Source organism: Prunus mume, linkage group LG4, assembly GCF_029339155.1.
Source record: "Prunus mume cultivar Tortuosa linkage group LG4, ASM2933915v1, whole genome shotgun sequence".
Classification (NCBI taxonomy): Eukaryota; Viridiplantae; Streptophyta; class Magnoliopsida; order Rosales; family Rosaceae; genus Prunus; species Prunus mume.
This window is the reverse complement of record NC_142701.1, coordinates 18,105,361-18,126,489: the sequence shown is the minus strand read 5'-3', so window position 1 is coordinate 18,126,489 and position 21,129 is coordinate 18,105,361. Positions and strand designations below refer to the sequence as shown.

Genomic DNA, 21,129 nt, shown 5'->3' with positions numbered 1-21,129 from the left:
ACTGAAACCATGACCAGATCACGGCCCAATAATGCCAAAACGGGCCCTGAATTGGGCCCAGTAAGTGAAGTCAGGCCCATAAGTCGGCCCAATAAAGGGCCCAAAAGTCACCCCAAACAGGCCTAGAAGTGGGCCCAATAACCTAAAAGCAGAACCAGAAGTCGGCCAGTAAATCAGGCCCAAAATTCGTCCCTTAAAGGTGCAGAAATAAAACTACTGGGTGTTAAGCAAATTAATTTGGTCGGCATCTCAAAAAATTAGTGGGCTCAAACGTGTTGGCTAGAATTCGGGGCCCCAAAGAAACTTGAAGTGTAGTGCAAATGATTGAGCTAGAAATTGGTTGGCTAAATTAATTACAAATTGGACGGCCATAACTTCAGGCCCAAAATGGTAAGACCAAATTGGATGGCAGTAAACTAGGGCTGAAAGTTTACGGATCCGAACTGTGGCCCAAGCACGAGGGTCAAAATGGGGCTCATTGTCAGTAGCCCAGTACCGGTGTTGGAAAAAATATAAAAATTCGGAAGGGCAGAAGGCCTGGCCCAGTTGGGCCTGAAAACATTTTGTCCTGCAAAACCGAAACGGACCCTTTAACAAATATCATCCAGTCATTCTGTAGTGAGCCTTATCTAAGGCCCTTAGATGAGTCCTATCTCTTAACCGTTGGATCAAACTAACCAATTTGATCCAACAACTAAGAGATAGGCCCTCACTATAGAATTCTTGCAATCGCATGAGTCAAATTTGATGGGCTCGCATAGCTCAACAAGGCCTCCCTCCACAATGAGGAGTATGGATCTGCTAATTCCACCAGTCGGGCCAAAGTTCAGCCCAAATAAACTCCCTAAATTCTTGATGAAATTACTCCAGTCCAGAAAATAATTCGAAAGCCAAATAAGTGAAGAGGCTATAGCTAAGGTAGAAATGATTTAGTCAGAAAACGAAAATTAATAGGAAAGCTTCTATCTATTCGTTAAAAGTAAGAGGTGAACCCTATTATTATGTTGGAACTTGTAAGTGATCTCCATTATCTTTGTCATCACCATTCACAACTTGAGGACTTGAGGTCGGTATAGGGTGATCCTCAATTGTTGAGGAACAATATCGTATCATCACCCTCAATTGTTGAGGAACAATATCATATCATCAATGTCAAGTCTCTGTTGCTCTTTCCCAACCTGAAAATAATATGCAGGAATTAGTTGTCCACAATTCCGCAATTTTTCCAGCGTGTAGCAAAAATAATATGCAGGAATTAGTTGTCTACAATTCCGCAAATTTTCCAGCGTGTAGCTATTTGCCAATTCGTGACAAAAGGCAGATAAAACAACACCATCTATGCTCATTATAAAAGGCCAAACTCAGGTTCAAGGGAAAAGAATAAAAAGCCAAACTTCTGAAACAATCTGAGAAAGTATAGTGAACATAAAATAAGATGCTTACATAAGGTTCGACCAAACAGCAATTTAGGATCAGAATCAACAATAAATGTACAAATCACAAACGGTCACAAGATTTAAACAAAGCTATATATAACAAACAACAGCAAAAAGTGATGCTCAACTTTACTGTTTACCTGACACAGGTTCTTCAGACTCCTCCGAGCTGCTGATAATGTGCATTAAGGGAGACTGATAGAAAACTGTCCACCAGGTATAAAGCAACCATCAGATCATCCTAAAGAAATTATCAGCATGAGTAGATGCAACTACAAATTAATATACTGGGTCAGTCCTAGATGCCCGTCGAAATCAATCATGGAATGACATGCCAAGTCAGCGAATTTTTCACATAAAGGTATAGGTGCAAATACACATTACTGTATTCCCATATGCCATACGACGGACGTTCATTTTAAGCACTGTCCTACTTCACAAATGAGAGATAGCAGACAAAATTATGTCCATTATCATCTTCCCGCTGCTATAACTGTTACTGAAAGCCCCCTTATCGGGGTCAGTATTTATCAAAACTATTTAACTCTATCTCCTACATATAGAGATGAAATAAGGGTCACAGAAGATGCTTCACATGGTTGCTTTTGTGATGCTATTTACATAATTGCTTCTGTGATGTAGTTCACACAATTGCTTCAAATATTCTAATACTTCTCTCGCTAACTCTACAGTAAACACGAAAAGATTTAGGATTGCAGCTAAACACATATCATCCAATAAACAACTTGGCACTTTCAAATCAAAGTACAATGCAATGTGTGCTTTGCTTTGGAATGAGAAACCAAACCACACTACTTACAATGCATCAAACAGGACATTTCTCATTAAATAAGATCAAGGGGGAACGCACATCACCGAAAATTGGCCACACTTAGTTTAGACAAACGAGAAAATTCAAGAAATAGTAACAATGAACACTGCAACTAACCTATTGTCTCGTGCCCTAACACTCTCGTAAACATTGCATCTGAGAAAATGCGGCATCGCTAACCTTGCAATAAACACAAACAAAAACTGTAAGCCCCACCAAGAATCTCGAAGAACAGACGAAGGAAAATATAATCAATCAACGAGCCACAAATTCAAAAATTCACCTGAACATTTTCGCTCGCAGCTACGTAAGGAAGGGGCCTGCGCTTCTCATCATGCGATGGCTTTCTTTGAGCTCGACCTTGAAGGGAGGAGGTCGCTTATATTACTGTGCATCCAAGATTTCAGATCTCCGAACTCTTCCTTCTTTCGCCGAAATTGAAGCCATTCAGACGAAGGTGCGAGATCGAAACACGAATTGGCAATCAAGTGCATCGATGACGCAGAGGACTGACCTCCTTCTCCATGTTAGAATGGAAGGTTAGGGTTAGGGTAAGGGTTTGAGATTTTGGTTGAGGTGAGGGTTAGAATTCGCATGGAGATAGAATGAGCGAGTCAGTAGTTCGAGCGAGTTGGATGGTATGTGTATTATTTCTCCTCCTGACACGTTTGAAGTGCCAAATATTGTCCTGAACTGCAAAAGGACCAAATGACAAAAAAGAAATAACAATACTTGCAGATAAGACAAAAGGATTCGGGGTCAATTCGCGAATATAAAAAGTAGACAATGTCATTTCTGCCATGCTAGTTTGCAAAGAAGAATAAGGACAGTATCGACTTTTCAGATTTCATTTCAGCTAAAGGTCACTCGTTGCTGCAGCTCGCTCATGTTATGTATCCCTTCTCTCCTCTTTGGAGTGTCTGACTTTACTTACGATATAGTCCAAATTCAAACCCAAACTTCCAAAACCATTTTTTATCTATCGGAGCCAACTTGTTACAAATTTTTTTTTTAAGTACAAGCGATAGTTAATAAAGATGAGAGGGGTTTCTCACACACACAACTAAGATGTCATTAATATTAGACCTCTTATTTACAAGGCAAAACCCTTTTTCCACTGGTCTATACTCGTTGGCCAACTTGTTATGTGTTATGTGCTAAGAACTTTGTTTTTCAAACTCAAGAGCTAGCTACAAGAGTTTAGCTTCTCTATTTTTCTAAGGCATAAGCCTCTGAAAAAAAGAGAGTAAATTTTGGGTGGCTGAAACTTCATCATCCTCAATGATTTTGAATCGAAAGGCATGAAAAGGAAGTGATGTCATGTAACAGACGCTGTCAATGTCAAAGACAATGCAACAACCACTGAGCCCTATTTTTCCAAAAAGCTCAAGATTCCATATTAAAAAGGTGTGAAGACTTTTGTATACTGAACTTTAAATGCCATCCATATAAATGTAGTAAAAGTTTGTTTCAGAAGGTGGATAGCACTTAAACATTGCATTTATAGCTCATCATTCTTGATTTTTTCAGCCACCAAATGAAAATCAGCACTGCTCAAAACCCAAACTTGTTGACCCTTCAAACAAAATGTCATATATAGATTGACATTACAGAAAAAGTGTCTTGCAGAATTCATTTACAATGATGAATAACATGTCATTATATTGAAATTTTCAAGTTTCCGGCTCAAGGAAGTAAGAAAGAAAGAAAAGGGTAGGCCCAAAAGCACAGGATCTCGCATTAGTTGTTTCATATTCCACGATTTAGTAATGATTATTTTTCGGATACACGTTTCTGAAGAGTAGAGTTTCGTGTACGCCCAACCGTAGAAGCTGTTCTGTGTTCATATGCAAACTAATCAACCAGCCAAAAAGATGGTCTTTTGGTTTGGACTCAGAAAAAGAAAGAAGTGAATTCAAGCAAGTATCCCACAAACAAGGAGACTCCACATGGCAGCAACGCGACCGACCTGTAAAATAATGCAGGTGCAAGTCCAACAGAGGGCCCCACCAAGACGGTGCGTTTGTGGAAGCTTATTTTTAGATGAACACATCAATTTGGTCCTTGTTTTTTAATTTTTATGAAGATGGAGATGGAGAGGACCCAAAACTGGCATACGTGGTTGGGTGGGTGGAAGCTGTAGGCTCTATAAGATTATACCTGCAACTACCACCAAGTCCAAACATTGAAGAAGAAGAAGAAGAAAAGAAGACGATAAGCTCATCATCTCACTCGCTTTGTCACACTAATTTAATTTAAGCTTTTTCTTCCAACAAAATCACATTTTGTTAGCTTTCAAATTCAACCCAGAAATTCAAACTTGTAAATTAAGCCCAAATTATTAGTGCAATTTATGCTCTGCATTTTTGCAATTCCCACATATCCAGAGGGAGGCAGGCATGTATGCCAAAACCACAACATGGGTTATCTTCTTCTTCTTGGTTTTCTCTGTTTCTCTCTCAGATCCAAGAACCAACCAAGCAACACTCTCCTGTGGCACTCTCAAACCTCCACCAAACACCAGCTTCATCCCCACTTTTGTCAAAGAAATGGAAATCCTTTCCCAGCTTATCTCCACCCACCATTGGGGCACCCACTTTGTTAATTCCACACCGCCCATGTACGGCTTAGCCCAATGCTTCCAAGACCTCTCTCACACTGACTGCCTCCTCTGCTACGCCGCTAGCCGCACTAAGCTCCCTCGCTGCCTCCCCTCCCTTTCCGCTACCATTTTTCTCGACGGTTGCTACCTCCGTTATGATAACTACAGCTTCTACCAACAATCCACAGACCCTTCTCGTGACGCCGTGATCTGCAGCCCGTCATCAAAACACGAGCTTGAAAATGAAGATCGAATGGAGTTTGTGAGGAATGTCGGGTTTGCGATTCGTAATGTTACTAAGGCTGCTGTTGACAATGGTGGGTTTGGGGTGGCACAAGTGAAAGGGTCGGTTTATGCTCTGGCTCAGTGTTGGAAAACTGTAGGGCGTGATGGGTGCAGAGCTTGCTTGGAGAAGGGAGGTGAGGCAGTGAGAGGATGTGCACCAAAGAAGGAAGGGAGGGCTTTGAATGCTGGGTGTTATTTGAGGTATTCAACTGAGAAATTCTATAATGATGAAGAACAAGGGGAGCATATGGCAGATCATGGTCATGGTAACATAACCCTTTTTCTTCTTTGTTAACTTTTTAAAGGTTTTCATTTTCAGGGGTTTATGAACTAAATTAATATTTTTTAGCATAGCTTGGGTCATATTCTTGCTTCAGAGGGACTCTGTCTTTTTGCAGACGAATCTCATAACCTCTGTTGTTTTTCCACAAACTCAAATTTGTGAAATCGAACCTCAGTTTCTCTATTTTCCTTTTCTGGGTGACCAAACAGAATATAAAAAGTCTTGACTTTTTTCAATTGAAAGTGTTATTTTATTACCAAAGCTATCTTTTTAAAAATATTTTTTTATAACCTAAAATCTCATTTGCATATTTTCTTTTTCAGGGTTGTCAGTAAGTAGAGGAATCATCATAGCAGTGGTTTTGGCAGCAGCTGCCTTCATATTTCTGTCTCTCTTTGCTGCTTATGCAGGCTATGCAAAATTGGTACAGATTAAACAAGGTATATACATAATACATTTATATATTTCTATGGGCTACTTGTGAAAAATTGTCATTGTTTCTACAATATTTTAACATGTATTCTCTCACATTCTTTATCCAGAGCGCAGTGGCGTAGGGTTGGCTTCAATAAGCATTAACAAGTACTCTAGCTTGAAGTTCAAGTATGAAACACTTGAAAAGGCCACAGATTATTTCAACTCCTCCAGAAAAATTGGGCAAGGAGGAGGTGGTTCTGTGTTCAAGGGGACTCTTCCAAATGGAAAAACAGTAGCGGTTAAGAGATTGATCTACAATACCAGGCAATGGGTAGATGACTTCTTCAATGAAGTAAATTTGATCAGCGGAATTCAGCACAAGCACCTTGTCAAGCTTTTAGGTTGTAGCATTGAAGGCCCTGAGAGCTTGCTGGTTTATGAGTATGTGCCTAACAAGAGCCTCGATCACTTCCTTTTTGGTAATCGTCCTCTCTCTGCATGATTTTTAAATCTTTCACAAATTAAGAGGATCCTTATGCCCTCCATTCATATATGCAGATAAGAACAAGGTTCAGATTCTGACTTGGAATGAGCGGTTGAATATCATTATTGGAACAGCTGAAGGGCTTGCCTATCTTCACGAAGGCTCCACAATAAGAATAATCCACAGGGACATAAAAAGCGGCAATGTTCTTCTGGATGAGAATCTCAGCCCAAAGATTGCAGACTTTGGCTTGCTCGGTGTTTTGCTGCCGACCAGTCTCATCTTAGCACTGGCATTGCCGGAACGCTGTAAGTTTCAGCACGAATACGAATCCTACTTCTCTTCCATCATGTCCTTTACTTGATTGATACGACTTAGCAAACTTCTGAACATTTTCATCTCTAATTATGCTGCAAATCAAATTACATTGTGGTGCAGAGGTTATATGGCTCCCGAGTATCTTGTTCAAGGGCAATTGACAGAGAGAGCAGACGTTTACAGCTTCGGCGTGCTAGTTCTTGAGATTGTGTCTGGTAAGAGAAACAGCACCTTCAGACAAGACTGGGATGACCCGGATTCACTCTTACACAAGGTAAGTTTTGAACTTTGGACATAGAAATTAGCTGGGTGTGTGTGACTTGTATTTTCCAAATTATAATGTTGAAACTTTGGTTTTGATCTCAGGTTTGGAAACTCTACATATCAAATGACCTAGCTAGAGCCGTTGATCCTTGCTTGAGAGATGATTTTCCTGCAGAAGAAGCATCAAGAGTACTTCAAATTGGGCTTTTGTGCACGCAGGCTTCTGTTGCTTTAAGACCATCCATGGCTGAAGTAGTTGCAATGCTGACCAATAAAGAAAGGGCAGCAGTACCGAATCCAAACCAGCCTCCTTTTCTAAATGCCACAGGCAGCAGCACAATTAACAGATCTTCTTATAGTGCAAACAGCTCCATATCAAATGCATTAACAAAAGTTGAAGCGTCCTGCACCTCCTCAGAGTCCTCTAGCCTGCGTAGCTCATATGGGGATTTCAAGAACTGTACAAGTTTTGCACAATAAGTAAATTCCAACCCAATTGGCAATTTCCATTTTCAAGTACACAGGCAGGCAGCTAGCAAATTTTTCAGCTCACTCATCTCTGTGAATCCTGCGACTGCGAACTTAAACAATGAAGATTGCGGCAAAAGACCAATACATTCATGCCATGGTGCACTAAAAAGCTGTGCATTTCTGTTTTTCTAATTTTTTTTTTTCGGCCTGAAAAAGCTGTTGAGTTCTTTTATCTATCTATTATTAGAAAATATCAAATATTTATATATCTTTTGTCATGCTTACTCATCCGGGCAGCAGAATTGAGAAATTGCAGATAGATATTCTGAATTTCAGATAAATTTCCAAAATTAAAAGAATTAGGTGGCTGCCAGGGACCTGATTGCACTTAATGATGGGGTCCACGAACGATCTGGGTAATCTTTTACATATTAAATGTGACAGGTGTTGATATGCCAGGTGGCAATTGGATCAATGCAGAGATTAGTGATTGATGAGCTGCTTAAATTTTTGTTGGAAGTTTGAATAGGTTTTCATAGTCTCACTTTGGTTGAGTACAAGAAATTGATACATTTTATAAGCTTTAGTTCCTTTCTAATTTTAAAAAGTAAGCTTTATCCTCTATATCTCTATATAATTAACAAAGTAATTAAGCCCAGCCTAGTCATCTTTGACAACAGTTTCGTCATAAAATTCCTTGGTTCTCCTCTGAAGATTCCAGTGGTACATTTTCCAAAGAAACCCAACCGTCGATCCTGCCAAAGTTGTTTTTCATATCTCGAACTTTTCTTTCGTTTGAGAGAGAACAGTAAATTTTAAAGAGAGAACATACAGTGCCTGGAATCGGCGGCAGGCCAAGAGAGGATGAGAGATGCAGCGTTAACCAGAGAGCAACTGGGGTTTGTTCTTGTGGTAGTGGAAATGGTAGATTTGAGTACAAAGTGGTGATGGGAGTGATGTTTGGTGTGGGTGATGGAGGTTTGATTTGAAGTGATAATTTTATCCTTAAATTTGACAAAATTTAACAAATATGACAACAGGACCAACACTGCTAACAAAAGTAGAATTGAGGGACTACAACAATCATTTTACGAATTTGAGGACTAAAATGTAAATCTCATCTAAGTGTAGGGACTATGACAACTAAAAAGCCAAATTGAAATTTCTTTGACGATCTTCTAGTATAGCACTTCCACAAAAGCCTTCATGAACAAAATGTTTCCGTCATTCCAGAAGGAGCCTAAGAAAGCAAATGATAATCCAATTCAAACCAGACATTAATTAAGGGGACTAATCTAAATTGATCCATTGGTGTTCCTTCCTAGGGCATAGAGAACCTGCAAAGCGGGCAGGAGCCTCGCCTGCCGAGCCACAATTCGATACAAAGCGAGTGAAACCTGTGTTTGCAGGGCATCTCTCTGGCTTCAGCGCCGACCTCCAAGCCTTCCAAGCAGATACTGCACTCGGCGCCTTGGCTCGTGACGGTCACTCTTGGCATGGCGTCTATGGAGGCCTTGGATGCCGCCGCCGCCAACGGCCCATTATTACCAATATTATTGAAATTATTAATACTTGTATTGATATTGAAGTTGTCGTCTGCTAGTAGACGGCGCCGTATGTAGTGTCGTCCTACCTCCATCTGCAAACGAATTATGAGACGACTACGCAAGCCATGGAGATCATCAGACTCCGTATCTGATTCCATCCATTCCGCGATTCTACGGATACGGGACATTTCGGCGTTTTCCGAAGCCTCTGAAGACATCGATGGCTTTGGTTTGCTTAGTGGTTAATTGGTGTACTCTGTGCTAGTTGCTTTTATGAGAAATTTTATGTAACATATATATAACTGCAAATGGGGGCGTGGATGTAGCGTGACCCTCATCAACAGAGTAAAGAGTTACTGGATGTGACTGTGTCGGTATTCCAAGCTAATCACGAGTTAATGGCCTGTTTTACCTTTTTTATGCTGTTCGTGTCGGGATTTCAAACCAATCACGAATTCTAAATCAATTGTGTATGATGCTTTTTACCAATCACGTATTCTAAACCAATTGAGTAGACACTTTTTAAACTTTTTGCATGACAATGCGTGATTGAATTGAAATATTAGTGCAATGACATCATGCTCCTTGCACGAACTTATTTAGCGCATGCATTACAAATGGATGCTATTTATAGGGAATGAGACTGACACCAAAAAAAACTTTAGGTAACTTTAGAGTAGTAAAATGGAATTTACCGATTAGGATGTCACTACCTCAATATATCATTTTGCCAGTGCCTAGGAACATTGAAGCCTTGTTGGAAATGGACTTCCACCGTTGGCCTTTGCTTTCCTTCTTTAAGAAAAAGGAAGGACTGTCGAAAAAGTACTTAGTAATAATAACAAAAGGGGCAAAATTCAAGTTATAGCATTCGTGTAGTGTGTAAGAGTTTAGTATGTTATCACCCGCTCAATACAAAAGGTCGTAAAAAAAAAAAAAAACCCCAAAATTCAAACAATTAACCAGCCAAGATAAAAGTTTTCAACAATCTTGGAGCAGTTTCCAAATACGCTACTCGGCAAATAGTAAATACATGTACTAGAGTCAGTATACTAATTTTTTGTCGAAAAATTATAGATTGAAGAATACTATAACAAAAAGGAATATATTTATGACCTGTGACTGAGAGGGAAACCAATGATTCATGAACAAGTACTATTTGGTATTGGAGTATATTGACAAACAAAACATCTAGAAAATCATTCCATGGCAGGCTGCTACATTTCTTTCTTAAATGAACTAGAAATAGGAAGGCGGCAAACTAGCTGGGTTTATGACGTCCTTAAACCTCACTTTTCATTCAAAATTAATCATTCATACCTCGTAAAGCACTTTTCTGGACAGTAATTGCGAAGCCAACCAGTAAGTATACATCCATCCCACTTATCCCAAGTTTCAATTTGTGGGGTCATATACGTTGCTACCCACATCAAGTTATAATCTGAAAAAGTAAGTTTCCTCTGTACTGATATATCTGTCGTCTCATTTTTGTGTATCGGAAGAAACATCAGAGAAAAGAAAAGACACTCTGAAATCCAAGAAATGTTTCTACTTCCCTGGTTTTGGCAACTGTTGTCAATGTGCAGCACTGTCTTTGTGGTCCAATTGGAGACGGCTGCTGTTTCCTTGTTCTGCTCTCCATGGAGCTGCCTGGATCTGCTGATGGCCTGGTATTCTTCGACATGGAGATATCAAACGATAGCATTTTACTAGATGATAGATGAGCAGCGTTGCCTAAACCTCTAGGAGAAGCATTCGATATCCCACATTCATCTTTTTCCACCTCTTTGGTTTCCAAATCTGAGATGAGTGCAGTGTTTCTCAATACTTTATTTGAGTTTGTTCCTTTTTGCACGCCAGAAGGATCCATGCTCAACACAGGATGATTCTTAGAGGGTTGTTCTTTTGTTTTGGTTAAGGACCCAGACTCCACCACCTTCGATTTGTTGATCACCTGAAAATTCTTGGCTTTTGTTCGTATGTGCTCAAATATTGTTTCCTCTCTTGAAGTTTTGAATGCGCCATCTCCAGGTTCAAGAGGAAGCCCAGCTTCAGTAGAAAAAAAAAGTAGCATAAAGATTAAAAACTCCACATCACATATATAAGAACCAAAAAAGTGATTGTGAGTGTGTTTGTGTGTTGTCACCTCTCTCATCCATGAGGTTATTTTGTTTTTGTTCTGTCTCTTTGGATTCTGAAGATGGATTCACCACCGCCCATCTTGGAATTTTATTCCATTCCAATTCTTCCAAAACCTCAACTTCGTTATGGGGTTCAAGCTGCTTCTCACGAGCACGTTTTCTTGTCAAAACTAAGGGCTCTGAGGATGGAGAGCGCACAACATTTGATGGCGCCAAGACAGGGAAGTTCTTCGCTTTCTCACGTATGTGGTCAAATACTGTTTGTTGTGTAATGATTTTGCATTCACCGTCTTCAGCCTTGGCAGCAATCTCATTTTCATGAACATTGGCAGCATCCTCATCTACAAAGATTTGAGGTAAAATTTATTGGCGAGTAGGGGAAAAGGATTGAAAAAAAAAAAGAGTAAAATACTTAGCATCATCATTTCTATCAATTAAGCTCTACCTTCTTCAGACTCTTCATCCAGGAGGTTGAAACTGGGCCTGGTATAGAAACCCAAATAATCAAGTAAAACAAACCAAATTGTCAGACCCCTGAAAAGCAACTTTAATAATCAGAAATGAAATGCAAATATCAGTGAAGAAACACTCACATGGAATCATTTACCCTCTTGGATTTGGTCGAGTTCAGAAGCTCTTTGGTTGGAGACTGACATATAGCATCATCTTCGATGATACATACTTCCTCAGGTGGGGGAAAAGAGAGTGGTTTCTTTCCCCGTTTGTTATTCACACTTAAATTGTCCTTCATAAATATAAGTTTTTGGTAGATATCAATGCCAACTGCGTGAATAAAACAACAAATTAAACATAATAACCCTGGAAACTTATGCCAGACTATAGTCAATTGGCAGAAACCAGAAATATCAGGATAGGGGCTTTACTGTATTCTTCAAAAATAAGATTAGCCTTTACAGTCAGCTTTCCTTGTTGGGGATTTGACAGGAGAATTGTTGCGCTATAGGGGCTGCAATGAAACAAACCAAACTCAGACTAAACAAGGTAATAATAATGCACTCTCAAAAGCTCTCCCAGAACAAAAAAGGGGAAAATCTTGTGTTGTCAACCAGAAACCTGAACTTCTTCTAGTGACTTAGTCATACTGTAAAGATTACTAAGTTAAATTTTAATAATCAGTGTTATCATACGCCTAACATGCTTCCATGTTTTCAAAGAGAGAACTAATGAGTTAAGGCTGCACACCTGGAGAATTCTTCCACTCTGCAGCCAGAAAGCATAGAGTAGAAACAGGAAGGTTACCGAACCACCTCCAGCCAAAAGAAAAAAACTACATATTAGGTCTAGTAAACAAGTTGACAGGAACCCCTTGGTATTCTCCTTTCATCTTGTGCAAAAAACCAAAGATTAAAAGTAAGTGACTAAGTTAGGATCACCTTATTTTCTCATGAAAGAGAATCAGGTTATCTTCTTCTGAACCAACAATCTGTAGCAAATAAAATCTTAGAATTGGATTTGCATAACAACACTAAAAGTAGTATTGCATCAAACGTTTGACAAAATTATGCTGAGCCCTGCTAGAGTATACCATATCAGCATAGTGTCGTTTGGTTGGTTGGAATGTCTGTGATAGCCGAGTCAATGTTACCACCAGCTTCAATTTCCCTTGCCTCTGGCATTCAGTTTCCTCAACCTTCATCTCAACTTTTGGAGGTAGCGAGTGTAGAGAGTCTTTTAAATGGTTTCCAAAAGGGTACTTTCGACCAGTGACTATCTCTATTCTCCTGGGATCAGCCTCTGCCAGTGTCCCAAATGATTTTACTCCCATTGAATGTAATGCCTGAAGGAAGAAGAGTTGCAAAGGGTCAATATTTGAGTGACCCAAGGATATAAAAAGCAAGTTTAATTAGTGGGATACCTTTGCAGTCACCATTCCAATCCCAGGCAATTGTTTCAGCAGGTATGGACTGTCATCCCAGAGTTTTTGATATAATGACTTTGCCAGAAGCATTGAATTCAGGGCTCCTTTGTAGTTCTTTTGGTAAATAAAAAATTCTTTCATGCACCTGGCAATTCTACAGCCATTTGAGCATATAGAGTTCATATCCTATGACACAGAAACCAATTTGATTTCAACAATCTAGCTCTGAATATAATCAAATGCAACAGGGATCAAGGTTATGAAGGAACACGTTAAAGGTTATGAGCAACGAAACCTGGGTAAGGGATAAATCATGAACCGAAGGATCACCAGTCAAGCAGTCATTAGCCAGAACAAATATCTTTTCTTCTCTGGTTTGAATACGCTTTTTTCGCTTTCCTTTGTCATCAAGGATATGAAAGCGAAGTCGACCATCTTTATCAGCGTTTATGTCATTTAGAAGCTTCTTCTCATTACGTCTGAGCTGTATCCCTACATACACCAGTAGATAGATACATAATTCCTTCATTCGACTTTTCTAAACAACAGTGAAATGGCCGGAAGTACTTAAATATACATTACATGCAATTTCCTCAGAACGGCATATAACATGAAGAGCATCTTCCAAACTGCAGTTTACGGGTGTCTGCATAATGTGTTTCATTGTGTCAAATTTCAGGTAGTATTTCGTCATCAGCCTCCCAGGTTCTAACGGACGAATAAGGAATGTTAGAAATTAGTAATATTTTGGTCAAGCGTGAATTCTGAAAGGTACTGTGTTATGGGTTAATGGCATTGATACCTAGTGGTTTCAAGAGAAAACCATCTTTATCCGTCCAGATCATCTGATGGTGGGACAACTCATTAACTTTCTTTACACAGACGTCTGATGGAAAACAACATTGATAATCAAATGAGAGATAGAGATACAAGGGCGAGGAAATCCCTTGATAATTCTACAAGTAAACAGTTTCAGTACCTTGCATATGTTTTTCTATGTGTTCTTTAGAAATCACTTTTCTAACTGCATAGTGCCCAGGGTTCTGATTATGCATTAAACAATCTGAAGTTAGTTAAATGAGAAAGAAATATATGAAAGATATCCATTTAAATGGGTGCCGTGATTATTACGTGCCTTCTTCATTCTCACATACAAGAAAGAGCACTTCATCCATTCAATTGCGCTTGGAATATTAGAGACAGTCAGTTGAACTATCTCTGCGGTTAAATGCTCTGTCAAACATGAAAGCAATCTAATGAAAGCAGACAAAACAACTTCATCAGAAGACATGCAATAACTTTTTCAATATGCCCTCAGAAAGCCCAGGGCACCAAATTCATTCTGTGATAAAATTATAACACATACTGCGATTCCACCATCTCACATCCATTCAAGAGGTTCTCGTATAAGTGAACCTGAGATCAAGTAAGAAGACAATTACGTATTCCTAAAGGAAAAGAACTTCAGAGACCAAACAGGACTTGTTCAATTTCTAAAACAATGAAGAGACTGCATGAAAAATGCACACAGCAGTGAAAATGAAGGAAGAAAGAGATTAAACTACCGTATCTCTTCTTGTCATGATTATAACCATTCCTGTATCATCAAATGGTGGCCGACCTGCCCTCCCACACATCTGCAGGGTGATACAACTGACATATGATGTGAAACTAAAATTACAGTTAATAGGACAAGATTTTCTTTTTATTTTCTTCTGGCGTCAATTCTTTCAAATAGAACCTTGATTATTTAAATGAGATAATTTATCATATCCCAATCATACCTAATTGGAAACATTCCTTCATAAAAAGTATCTGAATTAACAAACCTGTTGTATTGTAGATCTGTCATATTCCATGTAGAGACCTTTTTCTTTGTTGCTGGGCAAAATGCACATGTTAATTAATAAACACAGAAGATGTCCTCTCAAGTTTCATTATAATGATTTCAAGAAATGGAAGTTCAAACATACAAGTGTTGTGTTGATTTTATGACTACTGTATGTGCCGGTAGGTTGATTCCATGAGCAAGAGTATTTGTTGTGCACAAAATTTGAATATCACCCTTAAGAAAAAGATTTTCGACGAGATTACGATCCTTCATGGAAAGGCCACCATTGTGATAACCAACTGCAAACAAACAATTTATTTGTTAACATCTCAGTGTGGGACTTGCAATAAATTAAAGTTTACTGTGAGCTGAACAGCAAACAAGTAGCTCTTATACCACCATAAGGAATATAAGATTGCATTTGTTTGTCACTGCATGATAATGAAGCTTCCCTTAGCCTCTCTTGCTGTTCTCTGTTTTTAATGAACGGATTTGAATGGCCAAAGGCCATGACTGTCTGAGAGAGTCTATGTGCTGCTTCTTGTGCACCTTTTCTAGTAGAACAGAAAACCAGAGCGGATTTCCCTCTCGAATATTGCATGAGGATATCTGTGAATCAGTTGTAAGTGTATAAGTTATTCATGATTTTTTAGCGTTGAAGTTTCACAAGAAAAACAGATGCAGATATAAAGGAGGGGCGTCTATCGAAATGTCATCTTTACCGAAAATGTAGTTTTGAAGGCGCTGGAAAAGGGAACAATACAAACCATCAGAAGAGTGAATATTGGGTCTATTTCTCAAGTATCTATTTTCCTAAATGTATTTCATGGAACATAGGAGCATATGGTTTAATATTATCAAGAACGTAGTCTAAACAATTACCTTTTCAAATAGAAAATCATTTTTTGCTGGAGTGTAACCTGCAAAAGAGGTAGTTTTGAATATGAAATAGTAAATGGGAAGCAAATATGATTAAAGAAAGACCATGCTACTGCAAATTCATAAAGGTATACCAAAAACTTTTGTTGTCAACACAAAGTGATAACTAACAAGCATTTGTCTTCCTCCAATAAAGGATATATCAGGAACTTTTTCCTCTTAAAAAATACTTAACAAAAAGAACAGAGTATGTACAGCGAGTTCTGATCAAAAGGATTAGGAAAGTAGAGCACTTGGTAAGAAACATAAATTGTGAATGGAGAATCATGACATATATGCACACCGAAAACTTTTGTAGTCAACTTTACAGGCCTCATCTCTTCTCCAAACCTGTAGGGACAGCAGAAATAGTAAAAAATAACTGGATGCTCGTATTAATGAAGATAAAAGGATAACCTAATGCAATAGCATAAAAGGTCGAGATACCTTTTAACTCCTCGGACAGGAACCTTGAGCCATTCCGCTGCAGTGGTTTACACACAATTTATAATTGTTCAATCATTTATCACTTGTAATCTTTAAGAAATGGTAAATGCAATAAACTCCAGTCATGCTCTTTCTTTTAACTATCAAAATTACCATTGAATGCAAATCTTACCAAGATCCTCAATATTTGGAATGGTAGCAGAGACAGCTAGAAAACGAACATGAGCCAGAGAGCTTGATTTCAGTTCAGGGTTGTGAGCAAGCATTTTTATTCTACTAACTATTGCCTCCAAAACCGCTCCACGAGGATCATTCAACAGATGAACTTCATCAATAAGTAGAAGTGCTATATCGCTGAAAAAGCTCAGTCCACCATCCTTTGCACGATACCGGGTTACTGCATCAAATTTCTATTTAGAAAAAGAATTAGTGACGCTTTTATTGTATAGTTTTAAAAGAATGGTAGAACTGAGAATGAAGCATTTTTTTATAGAAATTATATATGTTGAAATACGTTGAAGCATAAATGTATGTGCGTATGAAAGTCGATAGAAGCCAAGGAGGAATTGGAATTAAATTGAGGTGATTATAAAGGAGAGACCAGGAGAGAATGCAGGTTGACACGGGCTAGAAAAGGCAGGAACCTGAAGGGATTGCGTTGTTGACCCTGCATAGGGCAGCTTCGTTGAATTTATTTAGTATAAGTTACAAATTTGTTTTGAGACCGCACTTGAATCTTTTTTCGTTACCGTGATTGGGTTATGTACTTACATAGGTACTTTAAGTTTTTAGTTTGTATATTTGTGTAGCATACATCTTCATACTCACCTCAGGAGTGGTTAAAATAATGTCTGCTTCCTGTATATTCCTGGTGTTGTAAAATTCGTTATCTCCAGTGAGCTTCCAAGCAATTTATCCCCCAAGACCCGAACTTCTGATTCCAATCGCGAACCTTCTCCTGGACTAAAGCCTTTGATGGGGCTATATAGATCTTCATTCCACACAGAACAAATAAATAATTGCAGGATAGTGAGGCAAGGCACAAACTTTAATCCAACAAAAAAAAAAAGACTGCATCAACTTCTAGCTTAAAATAGTGCACCAATGTGCAACAATGCAAGAGCGTGGAAATTTCCTATAACGAAAAAAAGAAAAAAGAAAACTGAGCTGTAACCAGAGCCTAAATCAGAATGAGAACACATCATATGGAGAAAAACTGAGAAGACGAAATTAATAATTGAAGCAAATATAAAAGAAGATCTTTGAAAGCATTTGTGGTTCTTTTAATAGCACAAAATCAAGAAATTAAGGCTCCCAAAATCAAGAAATTAAGGCTCCCACGCATATATTGTAACACCGCCTAAATGCTTACTACCCTTTTGGTTGAAGACATACAAAGCTTACCGTTTTGAGAGTTCCATTTGTGTGAACGAGCCGACCATCCTCAGAGAGAAATCGTGAAAGGAGCCTCAAAATGCAAAGCTCAAAGATGACTGTTTTACCACTTCCAGTTGGCGCTGACACAACCATGTTTGCATCTGAGTGGAAACAAACAGGAAAGCATTCACTCTGCAGAGAATTGAAGTACCTGCATACACAGTAAAGGATTACATATTAAGCACATCTTAATGCACCATGTGGACAGTACAGAGATCATCACACCATCCAGATAAACCATTTGTTACATTATTATCTCGAAGTCATTATGCATCTCCAATGTTAGAAATATGCAGCATTTGCAAGCATGTAAAAGGAATTTTGTCACAATGGCTGACCTAGTGGTTGTGCCTTCATCTTACGGATATGTAATACAAGCTACAGAAATATGCTCATTTGTATTTGAAAAGAGCAAAAGAAAAAAGGAAAAAAGAAAACAGAAACAAACTGGTTCCAGTACTCAAGCTTTCAGAACAGCCATCCAACAAAACCACTTTTAATAGAATTTGAGTTGAAAAGGATATTACCTAAAATTAAAAGATGAACGAAAAGGAGCAGGCAAATCTTCCAAAGACTTAAGTGTATATGAATCCATGTTGAACTCGTTTCCTGAAAGACTGAGAGAAGCAAAATATATATATATATATATATATATCATTAGATTAAGATCCACATAATTGATTGCATTTGTAAGACTTATATCTATTTGCTTATCAGAAGCGTGATAGATTATTGATAAATTTCATTTCTTCGCATATCCAGATCCAGTGGAATTTCATGCTAAAATTCAGAGGAGGAAAAGAAAAACAGAGCAAATGATACACGTCGCTTAAAAGAATCAAATTATTGACTAACCAAATTATAAGTCTCAAATTTGCAGGAAGTTGCTTGTAAGATCATAAATCCAACAAGTTACAGAGATCAATTATCAAACAGCACATAAACATGTTAAATCTCTTCATATTCCAATTCAAATATTCGGAATCGAGGTAAATCAAAATCACCGACAGAATCAGTTCTCAAAGTCTGAAACCAGGAATTTCAGAGCTCTTTCAAATAGTTAAGTTCTTGATTTGATCGAACTTGATATTTAAATTTCATGAAACTGCAAATTTACGACCCAAAGTATAAATAAATAAGGCCGCGAAATTGAAACCAGCATGAGTTCGATATCTTAACAATCTCTGTCTTTCTGCGCGCTTAATATCAACAATGCAGGCCATTAGATTGAAGTAATACTGACCCGTTCCTCGATTGAAGATGAAGCTCCCGACCTGGTCCTCGATTCAGAAACACGGTCAGTTTAATCGAAATGCGAAAACAGAGAAAGAGGTAAAGATAGATCTTGGGGAAGAGGAAGAAGCTTCGGCTCTCGCGATAGAGAGGTCTCAGGTTGCAGGTGAAGGAAAACGAGGACTGTGATGAAATTGAAGGTTACTTATAATCAGAGAGTTGGCTCTTTTGGCGGGAGAAGGGTCCGGAACGCAGTGATGCAATGCGTGAACCTTTTTGCGATGGAGCAAAGATACAACACGCGGGACCACTGAATAAGATTCTCTTTCATCTTTGTTTGATAAATTTTTAAAAATTTATAAGAATTCAAATTTGGAGGTGAAATACTCGTAAATGTAAGTTGGTTGAATTTTTACAATACTTCATAGTTTCATAACCAAGTTTTGAGATTTTGAGTTTCTTTAAAAAGTTTTTAGCTCTAGGTATAAAATACTTTATTCTTTACATGTAAGAGAGTAAATATCCTCATAACCACTCCAATCTCACACTGAAAAGTTCATACAACAAACTTTTGCTTGAAAGTTAATTCCAAACTCCAAACATTGTAATTTAACAAGTGGATTTGTACACCAATTAGTTCTTATAATAGTTGTATTTCTTTTACTAATGTTTGAAGAAGTTTGGACGGGGTGCGGTTAAGGTGGTGATATAAGTGGATGGTGGCAGTGGGGTAGAGTAATGGTAACGGTGGTGATATCATATGTCATTTTTGGCGGTCAAATATCAATGTTAGGGCACATTTAGTTCATAGTGGTGGGGATATTGAAAATTAAGGCTTGCATTAATTGCACATTTTTCATGACCATCTTGTCTCATTCACAATTTAGAATTATAATTATAATATAGCATTAAATGTATTATTTAGTTTATATTTCTAACACAAGTATAATTGGAAAATTAAATAAAGTTTATTTTACATTCCTACTAAAAAATAAAGTAGTATTTCATGGTTACTTTGCATTTAATGCTCTCCCTCCCCCTCCCTAGGAAATTAAAAAAAACTTGAGAAATGATTTATCATCAAATTCTTTAGTGGAATCAAAAGGGTTAGGGTATGAGTGGGGGTGTTAGTCGCCTCTCCAATTGAATCGGCTTAGACATGGGCGTCCACATGTCACAATCACATAACTCCATTATTATCAACTACATTGATGGCATGTGTTACCAATCTGTAATTGGATTATGAGGAATTGAATTGAGGAATAGTTGGATCGAGAAGAATTAGATTTCGGATTCCTATTGAAGTTGTTTACTAAACCATATGTATTGAAGAGAGTTAGATTTTGGATTCATATTGAAGTTGTTTACTAAATCATATGGAATTGGAGTAAGAGTGGTTCTAATTACTAAAATGTCCTCGTTGTTGGGTGAAAGTAATTGAAAATTTTGAAATTTTAAAAATTGTATGAGGATATAATGAGTAAAAAAGATGAATTCGTGATGGATTAGTTCTTCAGAATTAGAATACCACTTTCCACTAAAGAATTGAATTCCTCCAAAATCAGGAATTCAATTCATAATTTTGTGTGGACCTCACTTACTTTTTAATTCAATAATGTAAAGTAAATGCAGAAATCGTCAATAGATGGAATTCAATTCTCAATGATAATTTCAATTACTGATTAGTAAACACACTATAATTGACTTATACATGGCCATCCACATGTCACACACATAACTCCATTGTTATTTTGTTATTTTGTTATTTTTAATTTTTTATCACTACATTGATTGGATACATCTCACAATGAAAATCGGATTAATATTAGGGATATTTTAGAAAAAGCAAAAGGAGAGAAAAAAATTTTAAAAGAAGCAAAATGGACAAAATTTATTTATTTTTAGATTTCACTTATATCAATAAAAAGTGAAATTTTTATGTCTAAAACCTAAAAAACATTTAATTTAATTAGTAATTATGGATTTGTGATTCACTTATATCAATAACTAAGGGAAAATTCAAGAGAGCACCAAAAGGCTAGATAAATGAGTCAAAATTCCAAGATGAAAGATAAAACTCACGAAGAATGGCAAAATAAATTAAAAACGCAAGGAAACTGCGTAGAAAGTTTTTCTCCTACATTTGGATGTCTGCAGTTCCGGCTCCTTTTTCATTTGAAATTTTTGTTGCCCTATTTTTTTCCTTTGGAATGCATTATGGGCTGTGGAAATTAATTGCCACAGTAAAACAAAGTACTTGGCCAGTCTGCTAGCCAGCTAGGCATTTCTGCATTTGGATGCCTG

The 21,129-nt window shown here is 37.8% G+C and overlaps 2 protein-coding genes, 1 long non-coding RNA gene and 1 pseudogene across 3 annotated transcripts; 2 read left to right on the top strand and 2 right to left on the bottom strand.

Moving 5' to 3' along the window:
• Positions 1 to 805: 805 nt before the first annotated feature.
• Positions 806 to 2,917, bottom strand: LOC103329827 (uncharacterized). The gene is made up of 4 exons (XR_513944.3): positions 2,552 to 2,917; positions 2,386 to 2,443; positions 1,577 to 1,642; positions 806 to 1,178 (listed from the first exon to the last, which is right to left on the bottom strand). It is a non-coding gene; the product is annotated as an uncharacterized LOC103329827 (long non-coding RNA).
• A 1,423-nt stretch (positions 2,918 to 4,340) lies between these two features.
• On the top strand, positions 4,341 to 6,651 carry LOC103329826 (cysteine-rich receptor-like protein kinase 42). Its single transcript, XM_089050642.1, is given in 5 exon segments — positions 4,341 to 5,421; positions 5,762 to 5,878; positions 5,981 to 6,334; positions 6,414 to 6,587; positions 6,590 to 6,651. Coding segments are annotated over 5 exon segments (1,461 nt in total). The 5' UTR covers positions 4,341 to 4,667.
• Positions 6,652 to 6,784: 133 nt separating this feature from the next.
• On the top strand, positions 6,785 to 7,401 carry LOC148918061 (cysteine-rich receptor-like protein kinase 42 pseudogene; annotated as a pseudogene).
• A 2,661-nt stretch (positions 7,402 to 10,062) lies between these two features.
• LOC103330166 (ATP-dependent DNA helicase homolog MER3) lies at positions 10,063 to 19,142 on the bottom strand. The gene is given in 29 exon segments (XM_008232719.3): positions 10,063 to 10,988; positions 11,086 to 11,421; positions 11,526 to 11,563; positions 11,674 to 11,863; positions 11,965 to 12,047; positions 12,284 to 12,301; positions 12,475 to 12,524; positions 12,627 to 12,878; positions 12,957 to 13,145; positions 13,255 to 13,451; positions 13,542 to 13,667; positions 13,762 to 13,845; positions 13,939 to 14,002; positions 14,095 to 14,212; positions 14,326 to 14,375; positions 14,525 to 14,596; positions 14,789 to 14,840; positions 14,933 to 15,089; positions 15,187 to 15,399; positions 15,513 to 15,534; positions 15,673 to 15,710; positions 16,013 to 16,059; positions 16,156 to 16,192; positions 16,328 to 16,565; positions 16,984 to 17,055; positions 17,057 to 17,146; positions 17,560 to 17,743; positions 18,120 to 18,209; positions 18,836 to 19,142. Coding segments are annotated over 28 exon segments (3,627 nt in total). The 5' UTR covers positions 18,188 to 18,209; positions 18,836 to 19,142; the 3' UTR covers positions 10,063 to 10,446.
• Positions 19,143 to 21,129: the final 1,987 nt, after the last annotated feature.